At 39.4% G+C, this 22,681-nt stretch overlaps 1 protein-coding gene across 3 annotated transcripts in view; it reads right to left on the bottom strand.

Moving 5' to 3' along the window:
• Positions 1 to 22,681, bottom strand: part of EBF2 (early B-cell factor 2) — a 252,890-nt gene that overhangs the window by 34,867 nt on the left and 195,342 nt on the right. For 2 of the 3 annotated variants that reach the window (XM_006884848.1, XM_006884850.1), the window contains exons 8-10: positions 13,772 to 13,889; positions 12,113 to 12,243; positions 11,112 to 11,238 (exon numbers count right to left, since the gene is read on the bottom strand). In XM_006884848.1, the coding sequence (XP_006884910.1) occupies positions 11,112 to 11,238; positions 12,113 to 12,243; positions 13,772 to 13,889 (376 nt within the window). Of the gene's footprint in view, positions 1 to 11,111; positions 11,239 to 12,112; positions 12,279 to 13,473; positions 13,478 to 13,771; positions 13,890 to 22,681 lie in introns of all 3 variants that reach the window. The other variant, XM_006884849.1, reaches the window with a different exon arrangement.

Genomic DNA, 22,681 nt, shown 5'->3' on the forward strand with positions numbered 1-22,681 from the left:
CTCTGTGGAAAACTCTGATCTGGGAGCAGAGAAAGGATCCTCCCACCCTTTAAGCCCAAACTGACATAATCTCCCTGGGTTCCAAATCAGATAGAGGAAATGGGACTCCTTCCCACCCTCCCCCAGCTAAATTCTCATTGCAGATCTCTAAAATTCTGCAGCCGCAAGCTTCACTTCAGCAAGCCAGGGTTGGAGAAAAATAGACCTGTGAAGTCACACGTGTGAAGACAACATGTTGTTTTTCAGAGCCCTGATGTTGTTTGTGCTGCACTTGGCAGCAGTAACTTAGGGGAGTTGATGACTCTATTTTGGCTCATTAGACCAGGTAAGTTTAAATCTAATCATATTGCCTTTTGGATACTAGAATTGTTGATAGTTGGACCACAGTCCATTAGTTTTGCATGGTAAGGCACAAACTGAAGGAAGGCAGGCTTGAAGGAGCCTCCCTTTTGTGTCTCCTGATTTTTGCATCTCCTTCTAGAAAGGTTCCCCTTAAAAGTAAGTGCTTCTTACTGGCCCAATAACCTAACAACCTTCCTACAAAAAGTATGAAGTACTTTAAAAGCCAGAGTCTCTACAACAGCCTCATGAGTGGGACTCAGGTTTTCCCCAAACTCCTTTATTTGTTGAAAATACAGATTCTCAGACACCCCATTCACCCAGAAAAACTTTATTTCTGTGTGTCTGGAATGAGACCAAGCATGTGTCTCATAACTAATCAAATTAAGGAGACACCTGTAAGTAACAGCATAATTAGCACCAGAGTTTTACAAATGAATAAAGTTAAGACTCAGATGTTGTTGTTGTTATGTGCCATCGAGTTGTTTGCGACTCATAGTGACCCTATGTACAACAGCCCTAAACCCTGCTCTATTCTGTGCCAATCGCACTGCCTCTGACACACCCATCCCGATTATCTCAGTCACCGAATCAATCCACCTCATAGAGGGTCTTCCCCTCGATAAGACTCAGATAGGTTAACTAAAAAAAATCCCCACACGCCTTCCTGGCGAGTTGGAACCAGTGCACAGGTGACCCCTTGGATTTCCAAGGTTGTGAATCACATGGAAGGAAACTGCCCATCTTTCTCCTGAGAAAACTTGGGTGGATCCGAAATGCCAGTAAGGCACGCCCTTTACCTTAGCTGTGCAACTCCCTATAGCACCGTGAGAGCTTCCCTCAGAAAGGTTAAGTGACTTTAATGAAAGGTCAAAACTAACAAATGATAAAGCTGGCATAAGAATAAGAATAATAAATTGTTTTTTGTTCAGACATTCCTCTAGGTCGTATAGCCCTGGTGTACAAGTTGCCGTCCCGCGGTCGCTTGTGGTTGCTGTGAGGCTGATACTGTGGCACTGGTGTGTCAAATGCGTTAATGGCTGGTTACCCAATGCGGACAAAGAGTGGGGTGGAGTTCCCCAATTAAAACAAGCTTGGAAGGAGGAGTGGCATCTACTTCCGTAATAGCTTGCCTCCGGAAACCCTATGAACCTGGAGAGAGGATGAAAGGCTCCCAAGCGTCCGCGGACTCTCCTTCACAGGGTCACCATGAGTCACCTGCAACTCAACGGCATTTAACAACAAACAACAAGAATAAGCATTCTGGCTCAAATCCAGTGAGTCTTAGATTCTCATCCTGCTCAGAGTGTTTACTTTGCCACCACTAACACTCTTTCTTCCTAGGTTTAAAATTTTCCTTTTCTTATGAAATCAGCATTATTTGAGCTAGCTGAGCTCAGCCTCTGTTCAGACTGAGTGCAGTCTTGGAGTACAGCTATGCAGTGGGGAAGGGGCTGAGGTATTGGAGAAATGGACTCTACATTCTCAGAATATGGGTCAACAGCCCTAAACAGCCATTTGGCTGTCTTCTCTTTGGGGAAAACGTCACACTTCTCCAGTTAGAAGGAGTTAAGACTTCTGCTGTGAAGTAGAGAAGTCCCATCAGAAGAACTTCAACAACAGTCCCATCATGTCCCACTCATAGCCACCCCATGTGTGTCAGAGTTAAAACTATGCTTCATAAGGGTTTTCAATGGCTGACTTTTCAAAGGTAGATTGCCAATTCTTTCTCTTGGTTAGCTGCCAAGCTCATTAACCATTCACACCACCTAGGGACTCCCTGAGATTTTCAGCTAGTAAATTAGTTTATCATGCTGGTGGCTGCCCATTCAGTGGGAAAAGATGAGAGACCACCAATCTATTTGTGGTCAGAAACTCACCACAAATGGAGTCAGATTATTTCCATTTGTGTTGAATATGGCCCAATAATCTCAAAGTGGAAGGTGGGGTGGTGGTATTTAGAGAGTAACTGTTAGATATAAAATAAAGAGCGCAAGGGCACGAGGGAGAGAAATAAAGAAAGGAATTGGTCCCAAGAAACGAACAGACCTTTATTGTGCAGTCTGAGAGGGACGCCAAGTGACCCAGACACATGGCATGCAGACAGGATCCAAATGGCATGTGGGCAGTTTGGGGGGTTTCCTTTTTATAGGGGTCCTAGGGAAGACTAAGATAGTACTTCTCCGAAATTAGGCGTGTTAATTTAGTTAGGTTTTAGAAGGGGGGTTTTTGTTTGTTTGTTTTCTCAAGCTCAGACTCTTATCAGGATGCACTGTCTGGTCTGGTCTTTGATGTGACCAGCTCCGGTGTTATTAAGTTTCTCAGGAAGTGATCAAGCTTGGGGGTGGTGGGGCAACTGCCATATTCTTCCCTCAGTAACTGTCCTCAAACCACTCCGGACGGCATTTGCATTTTTATTCCATTTTCTGACTGTGAAAGGATATACTATCAAATGTCTGTCCTTCTCAGCCTTGTCTCCCAAGTTTCTTCGCACAGGTAGTCTTCTTAAGGAAGCATCACTGACTTTCTAGCTGGAAATACTTTCCTTTTACTTGAAAACTTGAGTTTACTAATATGTGCTGTTTTGGTGTTTTAAACATGTGTGACATTAATTTTTATAACATTTTCTTATTTTAATTTTATAAAAATTACTTAATTATGTTAGAAAAATATTAGCTATAAATAAGAAAAAAGTAAAATCATAATATCAACACTCAGAAACCATCATAGTTAATACTTATGGATGCATTCTTCCATACTTTAGTTGAGCTTTTTGCACAATTATTCTTTTAAATAATAACTATAAAGCATTGAAGTTCACTGTGAATAATGTCTTTAAAGTTTGGGTTTTTTTTACTTATATTAGCTAATTTTTTTCTCACCTATATCAATAATTATATTAATAATGTCTAAAAAGTGTTCCAGTGTAAAGATGTTCCATTATTTATATAAGGTTTAAAAATGAAATATTAAAAGTCTTTTCACTTTTTTATATTGTAAACAATGCTCCAATGTACAGACTTCAGGCCAATCCAGTTTTCCCCTACATATGCCTTCCTAAATGTAGAATGGCTGGGTCAAAGGGCACATACATTTTTCAGGCTAAGCCCATCAAGATGCCTCCCTGTAACCATTTACACTCACACAGCAGTGTGTTGGAAAGTCTCCATTTCTGTCTAATGTTGTCAACTTAAGTATTTTCATTCATTTAACAAGTTTTTGTCAACTTTATATAGGAAAAAAACAGCCCCGTTATCCGTTTGTTACCTTCATTTTCATTCATACAATTGTTATCATGCTTGGAATGTTTTATATGTTAATTGCTTAATTCTCGTGATGTTTCTTGCTAGCTTTCTATTTAGGTATTTGTCTTTTTCTTTTTAATTTGTAAAAGATCAGACACTCACTTCTTTAACCCTACACATAACATAGTGGCTAACAAGTAGAAAAAAATTTTTTTCTGAACAAAAATTAATATTATGATCATAAAATTGTATATAACAAATGCATCCCCAATTTGTCTTTTTCCTTTTGATCTAAAGCTTAGTACCTTGATATCCAAAATTTTCTTTTCATGTAATCAAACATTTTGCTTAGGATATTCTCTTTCTGTGATCAAGGTTAAGAACCATCATCTTTGGGAATATTTTTAATGAAATTTGCTTAATTAGAATATATTTCAGTTTATGGTATGAAATTCAAATGTAACATTTCTTAAATTAGTAACTAGTTGCATCAATACCATCTGTTAAGCATTCCACTGATTTCTGTGTTGACCTGTGTAAGAAGATCCCTCATCTAAACTAATACTTAGCAACCTACTTAGATACTTAATACAGGCAAAAATGGTTTACTCTTCTGTTGCAAAACATTTCTGTATGCGACATATTCCTTCAAAGTTCTGTATTATTTTAATAACTGAATAATTAAACCTAAAAAGGTTTCAATGTCTGACAGGGCAAAGTCCTCTCGTTTTTCAAAGCCAGAGGTTATATTTTAGCACCTTTATTTTTTCAGGCATACTTCTGTAAAGTTTCCCCCACAAACATTTTGTTGGTATTTTGATTGGCACTGTGTTAAATTTATTCATTAATTGACATCTTTACAATATTAAATCTTCCCACCTCTCCACCAGCTGGAAGTATTTTGTCCTTCCTCTGAACTCCCTCAGCACTTTATACCTTTAAAAATCGCTTTCGAAACTATACCCACCCAATTTTTCAAACCTGAAACCTGAGAGTCATCCCCTTCCCTCCCCTCCCCAACCTTCACCCCATCCAATCAATCATCAAGTCCCATCAATGCTACCTCCTAAATTTCATCCACTTCTGCCTGTCCCCACCACCAGCACTCCAGTCTCAGCTGCCATCATTTCTTGCTTAGACCACCACACTGGCCTTGAACTGACCTCCCAGCATCTATTCTCCCCTGCTTCATTCCCTATATTACAACCACAGAGATCTTTTAAAAAGTCTCTGACACTTGGAGTGAAGTACAGAAAAGCGGATCTTGATATAACTTGGTTCCTGCTCTCCTTTCAGCTTATACCCAAGCCTCTCTTTAACTCACTCTTTCTGCCTGATTCATAATGACCATTAAATACATCTCAAGCTCTCTCCACCCACTTCAGCTTTATTGCACATACTGTTTCTTCGGTCTGCATTGCTCTTAGCCTTCACTGTTATCTCAGTTTTAGAAAAGAATCCCCTAATATATAGCCATAACATCCTTCACAATTCAGTATTTCTGATATATTGAATTCTTAGCAAACATCATTTTTATGGTAAAAATAACAAAAATATAAATAGAAACACTTTTTTATTACATGTTTTAATTTACAGCCCGTGTATTTTACATACAAATGTGGGCCAAGGCTTGATTTTTTGCACCAGCTCCTGAAAGCATGTTGTTTATTTTTCAGGCATTTTGAAAGTTGTATCTCAAAGCAAACAAAAATCCTCACAACAGGACCAATAAGCAAGATAATGACAAACCCAAAGAAGACTGAAGTCATCAAGGATTTCATTTTACTTGGTGACTGTCAGGATTCACCACCAGTGCCCACAGAAGCAGCAGTCAAATTAAAGAATGAATGGTATTGAGTAAATGTGCTGTAAGTTTTCTTGAAAGTGTATAAAAGGAAAGATTTCATTCTGAGCGCTAAGGTAGCCTGACCTAAGTTGTAGTATTTTCAATCACTTCATATGCACAGGAAAGCCAGGTAATGAATAAGGAAGCCCAAAGAATTGATGCACTTGAATTACAGTGTTGTGATGCACTTGAATTACAGTGTTGGTGTAGATACTGAAAATACCATGGACTGACAGAAAAATGAACCAATTTGTCTTGGAAGAAATACAATAGAAGGCTCCTTAGAAGTAAAACAATGAAAGAATTTTTCTTTTACTTTTCAAAGAGGGGAGTGTACTGGGGGCGGGGAGTGGGCGGGGAGAAAAGTGCAACAATGAATGAATGAAAATCCTAAGTCTCTCTAAATTTTCATTGAAATTAAAAATAAAAAAATTTAAAAAAAAAAACAAGTTAGGATGTTAAGGCTTTGTGTCACATTCTTTGGACATGTTATCAAGAGGACTTTGTCTCTGGGAAAGGATAGCATGGTTGATAGAAGATCAGCACGAAGGAGGAAAACTCTCCAGGAGCTGGACTGACACTGGCTGCTTCAAGGTCTCAAACATAGCGACAGCTGTGAGCCCAGCACAGGACTGACCAGTGCTCTGCGGTACACAGGGTCTGTCATGGGTCAGAACTGACTGGGCAATGCCTAACAACAACATTTGGAGTATGGAAATCACTGTGAGCAAGTCACTTCCCCAGGGTCTCAGTTTTCTCATCATCGAAAGAGGAAATTTGACGAGAAGCTCTCCAAAGTCTCTTATTCATGAAATTTCTTAATTTTGTATGCGACATAACATCTTTTCATGGTTACATGAATTCCTATTTTGTTAGCTACTGTGTTTACAGAAATTGTGGCCCATAGCTTCCTCTATCCGGTGTGGAAAATTCTTACTTTGTTTTTATCATGTATCTCACTTGTGACCTCATCCATATAGTCTTTGCTGATTCCTCAAAGTTAGGCAGTCTTTGCATTCTTTGGTTTTACATCTATTTTGGGACTTAACCTAATTTTTGTAATCTAGGAACTCTGTATCTCCTTCTAGAACTCTAAGCTGCTAGAGGCATAATGATTTATTGATTTTTTTGCCTTGAGCATAATTTCTTGTACATGCTTGTTCAGTTAACATAGAGATTACACCAAGGCCTGGGCCCTACCTTCAGAGAGTCAGATTTAATTGGTCTGGGATCCCACGTAGGCGTTGGTGATTTAAAGTGCAGCCAAGGTTGAAGAGACTCTGCTGTCAGAGGACACCTCCACATGTGCACACACCTGCAGGTGTACCTAACATCTGGCTTCCCCCCCCCCACCCCGTCCACAGCCACGCCGCGTACGAACTCATTCTTTACTTCCATACAGAGGTGAGCATTGCTTCTAGTCATTATTATATCTACCTATCTTCTCACAGACCAGATCCATCTAGATGATATGTCTTTGAGAAACTAGAACTGCTGGAAACCTATATATAAAATGTGTCCGAGAGTGAAGTCCCAGGGAGCTCTGGTGACCTACTGTGAAGGAGGTGAGCTGTCAGTCTGAATGATGCAGTTCTAATCCACCAGGTGCTCCATGGGGGGGAAAATGGACAATCTCCTCCCATGTGATTTAGTGCCTCTGAAGATCTGGGGGCCAGCTGAACCCTGGAGGGTCAGCTATGATTCAGTTCTAACTAGACAGAATGTAACAGCGACAAGAGTGAAGTCTACTTTTCTCATGTCTTCAGGAAAAGCTTACTCTCCTGATTTCTTCCTATCCCATGAGCACTCCTTTGCCTTTTCCTTCACAAGATCCTTTTCAATTTCTTAAGCCTTACATGTTGGTGCTTTCAAGGCACTGTCCCTATTTCTCCTTTCCTCTGGGCACATAGTCTTCCATGGTGATCGCATTCAGTCCCTGTCTTTTGCTCCTGCCTGTGTGTGGATAGCTCCCTTCTCAATGTCCTCAGTGCCGCTGCCTGCTTTTTCTACCTCATCTCCTCCTCACTTACACCATCCCACCCACACTGACAGTTTTCCTCTTCTATAATGACACCAAGTTCATTGACATCTCAAGGTCTTTCCGCCTAGAACATTCTTCTTACAGATTCATTGATTGTCAGTCACAGTTCTAGCAAACATCCATGAATAACATAGGAAAATAGTCCTAAGATGTTCCAATGACAGGAGAAAAGTCAATGTGGATGGAATTGAGAAAGGGAAGAACAGAAGAGGTCAGACATCAAAGGAGAAGAGGAGGATGCGTATTTCTATGACTGGCCTCTTCAGGTGAGGCAGGCCTCTGCTCCACATCCTTCCTCAGAGAGACCTTCCCTGGCCATGTGGTGCGGGGACTCCCTTAGCCTCTGCCCCTTAACGGATTTCTATTTGAAATTATATCACTTACCTTCTTTATGAATTTAAGCTACATGAAAAGGAAGGTTTATACTTGTCTGCCTCTATATTCGAAAATGTACAGCTAGGCTAGCTCATGGTCGGCATGTTTTAAACAAGAGTTCGAATGAGTAAGTGAACAAATGATTGAACAAACTATCCCTGTTGGGAGCTTGAGGAGTCAAAGCTTATTGCCATTACAATAGACTCTTCTTCAAAACCACAAAAAAACCCCCCTACCAGATGGACTCACTCCAGGAAAGAACATTCAAAACAAAATTTTACATTAAACCCACTTTAAAAGTATCCTCTTCAATCTACTCCAAAAGGATATCTAACTAGACACTTACATTTATTGAGAATAGAAGTTTGGGTCTAAACAACACACAAGACTAACTAGAAATAAATATTATTAAAATGCATAATATGTTTGCTTTTTTCACTTAGTTTATGTCTTTCTCTCTGCTCTTATCTCCCTGTCTTTGGTGGCCCTCCTCCTTGCTAATGTTCATATAACCAGAGTTTGTTTTTCTTAAGACAACTCATTTGTACAAGGACCATTAATATTTTAGGGGATTTAATTATTATTTCTTTCCAAACCATGTTCAAATGACCATACAAGGTAGTAGGTTTTATAAATTCCTTCCCTCCCCTTTGTAGCTGATCCAGTCTATGCTCTAATCTAAGATCTTCCTAAATACATGTGGCATTACTGTGGACCAGCCCCATTCACATCTCTGTGTAAGTGCTCATTTCACTCTCCATGCATTTCCACATGTAACTCTCAGTAGCTACACAATTTTTCTCTGTTCTCTTTACCCATCCGTATCAAACCACCTTTAAAATTGTTCTTCAATTTCTATCTGCTTGAAACTCCATCCCACTATTTTAGCCATCACTAAACTTCCTTCCTGAAATGTTTATTCCAGTCATTGTAAATAGCAAACATCTTGAATTTACTATTTCTCCAGCTGTCCTGTCAAATATTCTTTTGCCTTCTCCAAAAGTTACTAAACATCCAAATACAGAGTGTTTTCTATATTATCAGTACCTTCCACCTAGAAAAATTAGAAGGTGCAAATAGGTATTTAATAGATATCAGTGCAATAGATTTATCTCTTTTGTAGGTGTATGTGCTGTTGTTTCAGAACAGACCCACAGCTGACCCTCCAGTGAGTTTTCAGAGGCAGTAAATCACATGGGAAGAGACTGCCTATTCTACTCCTTTGGTGCAGCTGGTGGATTTGAACCACATGCCTTTGGAATTGCAGCACAGCTTTTTACCATTAGGCCACAAAAGCTCTATTTTTCCTAAAAATTTTAAATAATGGGAGTCTTTCTGCAGTGTAATTGGTACAAGATATCTATCTATCTATCATCTATCATCTATCTTGTTGTTATGTGCCGTCAAGTCATCTGTGACACATAGCAACCCTACATACAACAGCCCTAAACCCTGCTCTATCCTGTGTCAATCTTATTGTCTCTGACATATCCACCCCCATTACCCAAGTCACTGAATCAATCCATCTCATAGAGGGCCTTCCTCTCTCCCTCTACCCTCCCAAGCATGACATCCCTCTCCAAGGACTGGTCCCTCCTTGCAACATGCCCAAAGTATGTAAGACAAAACTTGAGAATCCTTGCCTCCAAGGAGCAGCCTTGTCTCACCCTCTCTAGCATGAACCTGTTTGCTCTCCTAGCAGTCCATGGTATATTCAATACTCTTCTCCAGAACATCTCAAAGGCTTCAATTCTCCTTCTATCATCCCTAGTCATTGTCCAGCTTTCTGATACATAGCAAGTAATTGCACAGCTTAGTTTCCAGACTGACATTGTTCCTCTTCAGTACTTTGGAGAGGTCTCTGACAGCAGACTTTCCCAATGCAAGTTGTCTTTTAATAGCTATCTATCTGTCTATCTGTCTATCTATCTATCTATCTATCTATCTATCTATCTATCTCATCATTTTCAAGAAAGTTGAGGTATATCTAAAAACATTGTCTAACTGCTTTATCTGACTGTTTGGACAAAGGACTGCAAGACCATGCAGAAATGACCTAAATAGAGAAAACTGTTTAAAAGAGATATGTGATTCAGTATTTTGGTCATGACAGGAGTCTAGAGCGATGGCTACATGGTGGAGTGGACCTGGGGGAGGGTTTGTAAAATAATGAAAGAATCTTTTCTTTTACTTTTCCAAGAGGGTAATGTCTGGTGGGGAGGAGCCTTGGGAGGGGACAAATCTACAACAATGAATGAATGGAAATCCAAAGCCTCTGTAAATTTTCACTGAAATTAATAACAAATTTAAATTAAAAAAAAGAATTAAGTTAGAGTAAGGATGGCAATGGAACCACCTTACCTCTGTAACCTGATTTGTGCCACTATTAGAACCTCTACTCAGAATATTATTGCTTTTCAATTTTTGACTCATGCACTTTTAACTTGTTAAATTTGTATCTTCTAGGCTGCAACACTTCCATGATACATCTTCAAGGATATGAACATGTACAGCTAGGCACAATTGATAACAGTGCAGCTAAATTCCAAAATCAATCTCCATAATAGTCTATGTGTTTCCTACTGCTAAGGGGGCCCTTTGGAGTAGTGAGAGAAGACATTCACCCTGAAACCCACAGCGTCCCTTTTCAGCAGGAAGTAGCTAAGAGAATATGCCATCCCCTTTTCCTTATGAATCAGGGGTCTCTCTCAGGAAGGAGTGATAGGGAATGGCAAGGGACACACTGACAAAGGAGATTAATCAGAACTGGCTTTGACAAGCACTGTGGCAATTGGACAATTAAAACAGACATGGGGGGGGGAAGAAGAACGAACTGGGGATGAGGGTGGAGAAAACAGTGCAACAATGAATGAATGAAAACCCAAAATCTCTGTAAATGTTCATTAAAACTAATAAAATTTAATAAAAAAAAAAAAGAAGCCCAACACTTACCCTACTATGCCACCAGGGCTCATTACATATATAATAGAGTAATAAAGTTTTGATGTATGTCACAAAAAAAAAAAGTGGCTGCTTCACAGAAGTAAAAAAAAAAAAAAAGAAATGACTTAAGTAAAAGACAAATTCAGAACTGAGCCTATATTTCTAACCCCCATTGTTGTTTTGACACCCATGTCACCCTTTCAATACTATTAGAAAGACACAGCAAAATTAGAATGATTACAAATAATTATAAAATAAAGGAAAGAACCAGGGCAATGGTGCCCCAGAATCCAGTCTTCCCAGAAATCTCGCTCTCACCTACCTGTGTAAATGAACCTCCCAGGGGCTCCTTTGCAGAACTGTTTGGATTTGTAAGACAATGTCACTTCCACCACTCCAGGAATGTGCCGAGGAGGAGTCTGCACTCGGATGGCATGAGGGGTGATTAGCTGAGGGATGAACAGATCAGGATGGGAAACACTTGTTACACGGGTCATCGGAGGACACTGGGCTCTCTCCGGGCCGTCTGCCTCTCCAGGCCCACCCAAGTGCTCTCTCCACAGCCTTCCTAGTTTCCCACTTTCTCCCTCTGACTCTGGACTTTCCTCTCCACCCTTTTTTCTTCTTCCTGATCCAGGTCCTTCCCCTTCGTCCAGTTCAAGTCACTTCCTCCTCCTGTTTCTCCACCTCGCTGTCGTCTCTCCCTCCACCAAATTCTTTCACTGCTTATGAACTCTGTAATAATTATGCAATTTGAAAACCCAACTTAGTACCATGCATGAACTTTTTGTTATTTTTTCCTGATTATGAAAGGAAAACATATCCAATGCAGAAAACTTGGAAATTACAGGAAAATGGAAGAAATAATATTAACTCAAGAACAACCAGTTATTAATAGTTGGGGTATGTTTTCAGTATTTTTCTGTGAACACATATATGATTAGATACTACATCCACAAACATAATTGTCTAAATTCTTTTGTTTTCCCACTGAACATTTTAGTACAAACATTTTCACTTTTCCTGTATCATTAGAAACTTTTCGAAGCTCCTTTTAAAATATCCCATTACTTATCTAGCCACTCTCCTATTTGCTCAATATTTAGCTTATTTGTAATTTTTCACCATTATAAATAATCTTGCAATGTATATTTCTCTTTCTGAGATCTCTGTCCCCACAATCAATTATTATTTATATGTCTTTTATCCTTGCTTCTTTGGTAGTACTCAGAAATGCTGCTGGTGCTCTGGGAATTACTATTTTCCCCAGCATAAACAATCTTTTGGCCAAGGAAATGAGCCAGTCAAGGTACCTTTACCTACCTCGCTCCATACGAGCATGGTCCCAAACACCACCTGGAGACCATCAAAGAAGTTGTCCCCAATGATGATGACCATGGCTCCTCCAGTGGTCCAGCCTTCACTTGGGCTAATGGCTTTGATGCAGGGTGTAGCTAAGAAGACAGGAAAGAAAAGAGTCAAGGCTGGCCTTCCGTGATTGAATGTGGAGTTTCTAGGATGGGCTGCTCTGGAGGGCTGTTTGTCATTCCAAAAAGCTCAAGCTGTGCTTTGTTGACTTGCCAACCTTCCCTAATTGGTTGTTGGTTTTCACCAGGCCATTAAAACCTAATGAGTTGGCCATTATATATGAAAAAGTGAAACACTTAGCTAATTGTGCAAAGAGTGTTTTTAAAACTCTGTTGTTTTTCCCATATTTTTGTAAGCTGATCACATTGGAAATGTGTAAATCCCTTTTCTCTCCCCACCTCCTCTGCCCCAAACTGCAAGATGCTAAGGTTTGCAAGACTTGCTAATGTGTTAGGAGAAAACAAAACCTATCAGAGTTTAAGGGTGTTTTTTTTTTCCTCCTCCAGTTCTATCAAGACACAATTTCTAATCGCTTTATTAACTTTGTAGCAAGGATTTTTCACTCCTTCTTCCATATGTTCAAGGCCTCTGGACTTTACAGCCCAACAGGAACCCAATATGGTTTTCAGGCCATAACTAAAGTCAATCCATCACTCCATTTCCAAAGTTGACAGGGTCAAAGGTGGAGGAGAACTTTGGCAGGGCTCCAAAAACATGAGCCTCCTTTGAACAGCCAGTCAATCACATCCAATCAGTCAAGGAGGAAACTGGATGGGCTCCTAGCTCTGAACCCTGGGATTTTCTTCTCTCCTTTCAGTGCCCACTGTAGGAGAATTAACACCACTCCAAATTCTTTACTGATTCAATCATTTTCTTTCAGTTCGTTAATTCTTATTTAAAATGATATAAGGGATATTTTAAAGGCTAGGGTGGGTAGAATGGGAGCCATTGGACAGTATGTAGCAAAACAACTAGCTGACTAGTTTAGCCATTTGGTCTATATTTTAATGTCTTCTTATCCCAATGAGTTAGAGATTGTGGAAACAAGGAAAAGAACTAAGGTGGAATTCACTTAGTTTTGTCAGTTGTCTTAATTGATATATTTTAATTTTTGGACAACTTGAAGTTTAACAGTTACCAGTATTTCTAATTACTTTAATGCACTTGGAAAACTATCCAGAGCAGACCTGATTTCTTCTTGTCCAAGCAAACAAAAATCAATTAGTGTCAGTTTCATTCTGCACATTGTTTTGTTTTGCTCACAATTTGTTTAAGGGCACATCTGACACTTATTCATACACGTCTGGCACTGTAACGTTCCTGTTTAACTCAGATGTCATGGGCCTACATTTGCCTGAAATACGTGTCTAGCAAAAAGAAAAACAGAACTGAATGGAAGAGGCAGCGGAGCACGGGGACCTGAGCATGGGCTGGGCAAGGTGTAGGGGTTACATCAGTGCAGGCTCGAGTCAGCACCTAGAATTTTAAAACCCACAAACCCTTGTGATGATGTGTGCTTTCTCCACTACTCCTCACAGGCATAAATTTCGAATTCAATTAGGGAAATGTGTGGAGAACTTCATCCGTCTACTACATTCACCTCGACAGCCATACCTTCTGAAGGATCAAGTCTTCTTGCTCTCCGCCCATGCTTGGAATTGTTATGAACAAACATGTTGTCAGAAACAGCCAACACATGCCCATCCACGTTCACAGTTGTTGACAACACAACCTGCGTATTTCAAGAACAGGGGAGTGGAGCAGTGGAGTTAACTTCACTTGGAGCAATAAATGCAACAGGACTCTTTTTCTGCCAAACTTCCCAGCAATGAATGCGAAAATAGAACAGAACTTAGCACTGTACCATGTTTTCAGCATCTCAATAGGTTGTTCTCCTGTAATTATGGCAGAACTTTTTGGAGAAAGAAGCCGCCCTTTTGCCATATATTGTCATGCATCCTATTTACATATGATGCCAATGTTATGAAGTGGGGATCCTGGCCATCTGCCTGTAGATTTCAGAAAACTTGTCCGCTCTCAGAGGGAATGGCCAATCGTTCCCAGTGATCCTCACACTCTAGTAACCACTAGGAAGGAGTGAACTGTGATAGTCGGGACACTAAGCTCTATATTTCCGTTGGGAGATTCCTTTTCTGAGCTCAGAAGTCAGTTTTTGCCCTTCTGATATGTACTAGCCTAAGGCTGGGCTGCTGAGTTTCGAGATTCTGGCTGATCACTTGTATGAAGTGTGCCCATCCACTGGCATGCAGTAGGTGCATGGACTATTAGTGAGAATATACAGTTGTGAGAATTCAGTGTCAAAATGTAGGACATTTATTTCTAATTTGAGGAAAGGGAAGACATGAGTATAGAATAAGAGAAGAGCATGGATTTGAAGATTAATAGACCTGGGTTCAATTTCCAAGAATATTAAGTCTTTACATATAACTTTGGACAAATTACTTAACATTTCCAAAGATAAATCTATGTTTGTAAAACATAAACAACCACCACTATTATCAAAGAGCTTTTATGAGGATTAGACAATACAGATAAAAGATTTAGTGCAGACTCCATTGTTATTAGATGTCACTGAGTTGACCACAGCTCATAGTGACCCTATGGAACAGAAGTTTGCCCTATCCTGTGCCGTCCTCATCATCCTTGCGATACCTGAACTCATTGGTGTAATCACTGTGTCAATCCACATCGCTGAGGGTCTTCCTGTCTTTCATTGACCATGCACCATGATGACTTCCAAGCATGATGACTTTATTCACAGGCTGATCCCTGATAACAACATGCCCAAAGCGTGTGAGACAAAGTTTTACCTTCCTTGACTCTAAGAACCCTTGCTGTACTTTCTTCAAGACAGATTTGTTTGTTCTTCTGGCAGACCACGGGCTATTCAGTAATCTGCAACACCACAATTTGAACACACTGATTCTTCATTTGTCATCCCTATTCAATACCCAACTTTTAAATGCATATCAAGTGACTAAAAAGACCATGATTTGGATCAGGTGTGCCTTAGGCTTTAAACAGACATCCTTGCACTTAGGTTTTTGGAGGGGTCCTTGGCAGCAGATTTTGCCAATGCCACACGCCTTTTGATTTCAAAAGGTAGGTAGGTAGGTAGGTAGGTAGGTAGGTAGGTAGGTAGGAAGGGTGTTGATTATAGATCCAAGTTAGATGAAGTTGTTGACAAACCAATCTTTTATCCATCTATCATGAGTTCTCACATTCTTGTCTCACTCCTGCCCTGTTTAACCAATCAATAAGATGGATTGCATTTCTCATTGAGTCTCTTCTGTATTCTGAGTTCTGGGTGAGAATCTATTAAGGAGACTCTTAGAGTTAGTTACAAAAGACATACAAAACATGATCCGTACCCTCAACGATCTTATTTTCAAGTTGGAAAGTATGACTATCACATAATGGGGATATACAATCTACACTCGCAGTTCTGTTATATGCGATGCAGACGGAATGTATGTGAGAAGGTCAAAGAAGTGGAGATCTGCAAAGGCCAGAACAGCCAGGAAAGGTGTATGAAGAGAAATTGGACTTGAGCAGTGCCATGACTTCCTTAATCCAGGAAGATGACCATGCAAGAGATACAGCTACTTTCAGCTCAAGTCAGCTAGCTGTGCTTGGTAATTTATTTTTGAGAAATTAAACCATTATATGCATATTCATGCATATGTATAGTCTTTTTGGAGAAAGACTTTGATAGGTACCTAATGAGGAACAGTGTTTAAAATTGGCTCCTCCTGCCTACCTCCAAATTAAATTTTCTGAAATACTACTTGTTAGTTCTCTGTTTTCCCTGCCTTACTTATTAAATGAAGGAGAAAAAGATTTTGGCTCAGCCATATCTCCTAAGAGGCAAGAAATTCATTAGATGGCAATTTAAAAACTATTTATAATGAACATTTTAAAACAAAATGAATTCTCAGCTACCCATCATCTAGCTTCAGCAAAAGTAAAAATATTGCCATTCTCATTTCCTATGTACCACCACTTCCCTCTTCATCCCCTCAACTATGATAGTGGCAATAGCTATCAAAGGAGTTTTGGGGTTTTTTAGGTAAAATTTTCATACATTGAAATACACAAAGCTTAGCTGCATACATGTGAAAAATGGTTACACCTATGTAGTCCACAGCACGCTGACTATAGAGAAAATGTCTATCCCCTAGAAAGTTATCCTGTGTTGCTCCCTAGGCAAGCTCTAGTATAGATGTACCCTTTCTTACTTTTCACTTTATATAGATTTTTAGATGGCATATTTCAACTTTAATACATTTGGGGCAAAAATTAAGATACATAAATCTACAAAATATCTTACCTGTCCACATGCCCAAGGCACCGAGGACATGGTGGTAAGTGCATGTGACATTTCACAAGGACCTAAGGATGTGTCAAACATAACATCTCAACAGATATCTACTGATCACTGATTACATATTGGGTATCGTGACAGAAATTCAGTGTTGACAAGGCAATATACTGCATGTTTGCTATCTGTTTCTTCTACGCTTCAGATCCTCACTGTGAATGCACTACAGACAGAGAAGAATGGTCCTTTGTCTCGTCTCCCTATGACTTCCCTTGGAAAGAGACATCATGTTTGGAAAGGTAGAGTGTCGGCAAAAGAGAGGAAGATTTTCAGTAAAATGGATTGACACCGTGACTGCAGCAATGGGCAAAAAGGTATGTCATAGATGATGAAAATGGCACAGGATTGGACAGGGGTCACATAGGTTGTACCCAACTCAACAGCATTTTAACAACAACAACAGATTGTCATGCAGAAAGTAATTATCAGTATAATCAGTCATAATTAAGAAGTGCAACTGGTTGCTCTGGGTCTATTTTCCTGGTTTACATGTTAGAATGTTAGTAATTAGGAAAAGTACTTCCAAAAAGGTACTAACATTTCTGGTGCCCGTAAGACAATAAGCATTCATCTCTCTCCACAAGCTCATGAAGACACGGGTTCTTAGCAGACAGATTTCAGCACAGCGCAAAACTGTATCCTACGCAAAACTGATGCTACGACTCATAATCACACAGCTGAGATGAACTTACAAATAGAAAGCCTTCCTCTATACACGCTCACACATAGGGAGAAGAAAGATGAACACAGAACACTCGCACAAGGGAAATTAGGTGAATATATTTTCAATGACATGTCTGTCATCTCTGGAGAAAAATCAAGAGGGTGTTTCACACTTTAATTGTGAACGAGCTGAACTAAGCACACACAGAACTCTTGCCCTGTTTGACGATTATGTGGATGTGAAAGGTGTTCTCTTTAGGACGACTTTAATTCATTCCACAAGGTTCTTGTCATATTGTATAGTACTGTTCCTCATGCATTCCAGTCACAAAATATGGAGTTTTCCAGAGCCAGTTGATGTCATCATTGTCCATTTGGGTCAAGTGAGACTTAGTTCCAAAGTTAACATTTCCCGAATGACATACCCTGATGGTTCAGATACACTTCATTATTTTCTATTAACAATGGAAATAAATTTTAATCTCTTGCTGGCTAGCACTGGCCTCTCATGACAGCAAAGGAATTAACCTGAATTATTTCAGTGTCTGCAAAATTTATGACAAGATTTTAAATTATGTCCAAATGTGTGTGTATGTGTTTGTATGTGTATGACAAGTCTTAGTTTCATTGTATGTATACACACACACAGACACACACACACTCACACGTCAAGTCTCAGTTTTAAATTTTCAAATATCTTAAACTATGAGGCACCTAGAACAGCCCGCCAATTAAACAAATGTGCAAAATGTATAGAGTTTAATTATCAAATTCCACAACATCAAATTTGATAGATTTGGTTGTTTCTCTTCTATACTGAGACACACAATTACCTACTGACTCTTAAGATAAATTTGCTCAACTTGAGGAAAAATGAGCTGTATTATGGAGGTGAAGATACATTTGGTACATTCAAAGCTTCGAATTTAACTTCCTTCACTGTTTTCTGATGAATGATGACAACACTGATATTATTCTATTCAGAGAAGTTTAAAATTTTTGAATGTTTTAAGACTAAAGGAAGTGGAATGTGCATTCCAACATCGTCTCACTCCCAGGCCTTCCCCTTCCACAAGCCAACTTCTTTCCCCTAGTGAGTATTTCCTGGGTCACGAAGGCTGACCCTTTCCATCTGGAATCAATCAGTCAACTCCTGACAACTTCCTGAAACACCTCACTCCATTTCCTGTTCTCTCCCCCTTCTCTCTCTCCCCCTGGTTTGCTTCACTCTTCAAAACTGCAGGCCACAGCAGCTTAATGTTAGAGGGTCAGACACAGTTAGACTCCAAAACACTACACAAGGACACCTTTGACCTTCAAAAATCTTTACATCTTAGCTAAACAAATCAAGGTCAACATTTCTTACCATTACCTTGTTAACTATTTGTATGCATCTTTGCCAATGATCTTCTGATCGCATAACCATCAATGCCACTTGGTTTCACAAGACCATAAACTGTTTTAAAACTGGCAAAATTAGTATTTCTAAAAGGTGCCACTTGGAGGTACTGAAATCACCATTACTGTAGGAAAATCTGAGAGAGTATTCTATACAAAAGGACTTCTTTTGACTAAAACATGACACCTAATCCTGATACCTGTTCCTTTCCAAAGCTGTCAGACTCTCTTGGCATTGCCATTCTATTGGCACAGTTCCTAAAAGATGCCAATTAGGAATACAGATGTCCATAATTTATATGGAATGGACACCCAGTTTGTGCTGCTGACACTGGTGACAGCTTTCATTTCTTTCTCACGGTTGGTGTATCTGTATTTTAGTTCAAAGCTCAAAAATAAAAGACAACAGATCTAAACACTAAGCCATGTAGATGCTAGTTCTCTTCAAATTAAATCTTTTAATTCAGCACAAAATAACCAACAATTTCATTCATGTGAATATTGTTTATGATGCACTTTCTCTAAGCCTATGTTTCAAGAAAGAGAAGTGGGGATTAGTTGAAATTACTTGCATTTTAAATGAAAGTGCTTCTCAATTTTTGCCTTCCCTCATTTTGCTTTGATGTGACCTCTAATTTTTGGTGAGGCCAAATCAATAAACATAGTCCAAATGGGAAATGACAGTGGTAGGTTCCATTTTGAATCATTTAATTATAGAGTAGTTTTAGATGATTACACAGAAATAGAAGCACGAACAAGAAGTTTGTATCTTCTCTTGAAAATTTGAGCAATATTTTAAGAACAAAATCTACAAATATGTTAGCAATCTGGCACCAAAAAACCAATTGGCTTTCTCAAATTATATGTATTTTTCTCATTACCCTAAAGTTTTCCCACATCCCTTATTCTAATAATTTATACAAAGCAGGGGCTGAGTTGTAAAGAGCTCTTTCCTGCTCATAAAAGACCACTGTGGGAGTTACTTTCTAGGTGGACACATCTGTTAATCTGCCTGCACAACTAATTTTCAACAGAGGAACAGTTTCTTTATAAGTAAGTATAAGTAAGAATGGTATCATGTGACACAAAGTCTATTTTACAGAGCTGTCTTATTCTCACCCTTGGGTTACTTTTATGCCTCAATCTGAAGGATCTCTGGATTTTTCGAAGATCACACTTTTGTTCTTACCAACTCTTCCTATTATCAGTTCTCTGTGTGATTTGCTTATGAAAGGCAGAGGAATGGTCAACTTGAACCTGACTTCCAGCTACCCTTTCTCAGCTAATACCCAGGTGTTCCTACAAAAAACGTATGTCTCACACAAGGAGGGTAAAAAAAAAAGAAAGAAGTCAAAGTGAAAAATACGAGGAATGACTAAATAATCTGCTTTGAAGCAGACGACAGTTACAGTGTCTGTATTCACTAGAGAATAATTACATTGGTTAGAAACCTTCCCATATAGATCAAGGGTGCTTGCTCTGAAAACACACCAAACTCTACCATTAGTCAGACACAGTTCCCCTCCATTTCAGTGAGGGTCATAGGCCTTAGAGCTGACTGTGGGGCCTTTGGAAGTTTAATCTCAGTAAAGTAACACCCCATAGCATTTATAACACACTCAGTGTTGAAGTCTCTGATACCTACTTATGAACATGCATGCACCAAACTAAATGAAAATGGTCTTGAAAATTCCTGTTATTTTGCCAAGTATGGAAAAAAATTCTTTATGACATTTTACATCTGGAAATGGAATTAAATTCATGATGTGCTTTCCCCTTATAACTGTTCAGTTGCTGTATATGTTATTTCAGCTTTCCCAAAGCATAACTGTAACGTGGGATTTTATTTTCCACCTGTGGAGGGAGAAAAGGGACATAGAAACCATTAAAGGACAGGGAAAAATCAAGCAGACTTCTGGTTATGATTGTCAACCAAGTCTGGAGTCCAAGTGTGAGAAGAAAGCATGCTGGTGTTTTTATATACTGACTGATTCTCACAATCAATGAGGTAAGTCTGATGAAAAAATTTTGTCTAAGTGTCTGTTAATCAGGGCTTTGAAGTGATTCATTCTCATTTACCCCTTCCCACCTGGAACTTGCAACTCCACCGCTGATATACTGAATCAGAACCTACAGTTTAAGTGGATCCCCAGGGGGTTCTTATGTATATACCTAAGAATCAAATTTGCCTTGGAATGGACTTATCTTAGAGCTTTATTTTTTTATTTTTTTTTAATTTCTTTTATATGGTTTGCTTACAAAGTTCATATACGTTGTTTCACACTATTCATATTGTGTTTCATGCAGTCATTCTCATGCTTATGTTTTAGAAAATTAATCAAATATTTCATAAGATCATTATTGTAAAAGTTGAAAGATAACTAGTGAAACATGTATGGGAACCCAAGGGGTAAGGAGTAAGAGTGGAGGGGTGAGGATGGATTGGGGCAAAACCGCAGGCTTGCACAGTTTGGTAGGTGTTTGGGAAGGGGTTAAGGAAGGATCCGGGTGAAAAGACAGCGTAATGATTGGCAAGGTCCAATGATGATTAATTTTATAAAACATAATGCATGAGCTTTCTTTTTAAAAACCAGTTGAATGTGTAACAGAAGTCAAGTGGCAATTTGCTTACCCAGCATTTCTTGTCACTAGGGAGTCTGAAGACCATTCATCTACTTTCCTATACAATTTCCCTTCATCGCAACGGCCAGGGCACTTGCTACTTCCATTCAACCTCATTTTATCCCATTGAACCATTTTTCTTTCCAACTGAAAGTTGTGTTAAGTGTGACGGTTATAGCCAAAGGGCAGTATTTATTTTATTATTATTATTAGCATAGTTTTGAGAGCAGGGAATTCATATGTATTTGATGCAGTTCTTGATTTAGCATGTTCCTACTTTTCCACCAAACTCTGTCAAAAAGGACATTGTGAATCAGCTGTTGTCCATGAAATCTGAAGACAGGACCTGAAAGCAGTGAAGAAATCTAACTGCACAACTAAGAAGTCAGAGCTTCCAACCATTCATTCTAATTTCACCTCCTGTTGAGAATTTGCATTTCCACCCCAGACACACTAAATCAGAAGCTACATTTTAACAAGACCCTTGGATGAGTCTTACCAATGCAAATTTTTAGCAGTGACTGGAACTCTAATGAACTGGTTTTAAAGCCCTGTAAGAAAGTTTTGCTTTCCAGAAAACTCTGCAGCTGATTGTTAAAGAATGTACTCAAGGGTAGGTTTCCATGCCCAACTAGGATCCCCTAATATGTGGCTTAGGAAGGTCTGGTGGCCTAGTGGCAAGAAGCTGCAAAGCAATCCCAAAGGCACAAAGTTCAAGTCCACCAGCTGTTCCATGAGAGAAGGGTGGGCAATCTCTTCCCATGCAATTAACTGCTGCTGAAAACACACTGGAGGGTCTTTTTAGGTCAGTCCCCACTTGACAGTACACAAAAACAGCAACAATATGATATGTAAGAAGCTCTAGTGACCTGGTGGATATAGAGTTGTGTTGCCAACTCAAAGGCAGACAACAGTTCAAAACCACCAACTGCTCCCTGGGAGAAAAAGTAGCAATCTCCTTCTGTGTGATTTATAGTCTCTAAAATCCCTCTGGAGTGCTGGTGGCTTAAAGGTAAGAAGCTATACTGCAATCCCAAAGGCGTGCAAATCTAATTCACTGGCTACTCTTCCAGAAAAGGATGGACAGTCTCCTCTCATGTGATTTATAACCTCCGAAAACCCACTGGAGGGTCACCTATAGGTCAGTTCTGACTTGATGGCAAATAATAAAAACAAAATCCCTCTAGAGGTTTTGCTATGAGCTGGTTCCACATAACAACGTAATACATAACATAAACATAGCACCTTACAACAATACCACCACTGTGATATTTTAAGTCAAAAAGATCAGCAGTTTGAATCCAACAGCAGCTCTGAGGGTGGAGGATGGGCAGCCTGCGCCTGTAAAAACATACAACCTCAGAAACTCAATGGAGGATCACTATAATGGCAGAGGTTAAGATATTTCGGTAGTTAAAATTCCTTTCAACACACTGAAG

The sequence above is a fragment of the Elephantulus edwardii genome, unplaced genomic scaffold (genome assembly GCF_000299155.1).
Source record: "Elephantulus edwardii isolate Elephantulus edwardi_28Jun2011 unplaced genomic scaffold, EleEdw1.0 scaffold00038, whole genome shotgun sequence".
NCBI lineage: Eukaryota > Metazoa > Chordata > Mammalia > Macroscelidea > Macroscelididae > Elephantulus > Elephantulus edwardii.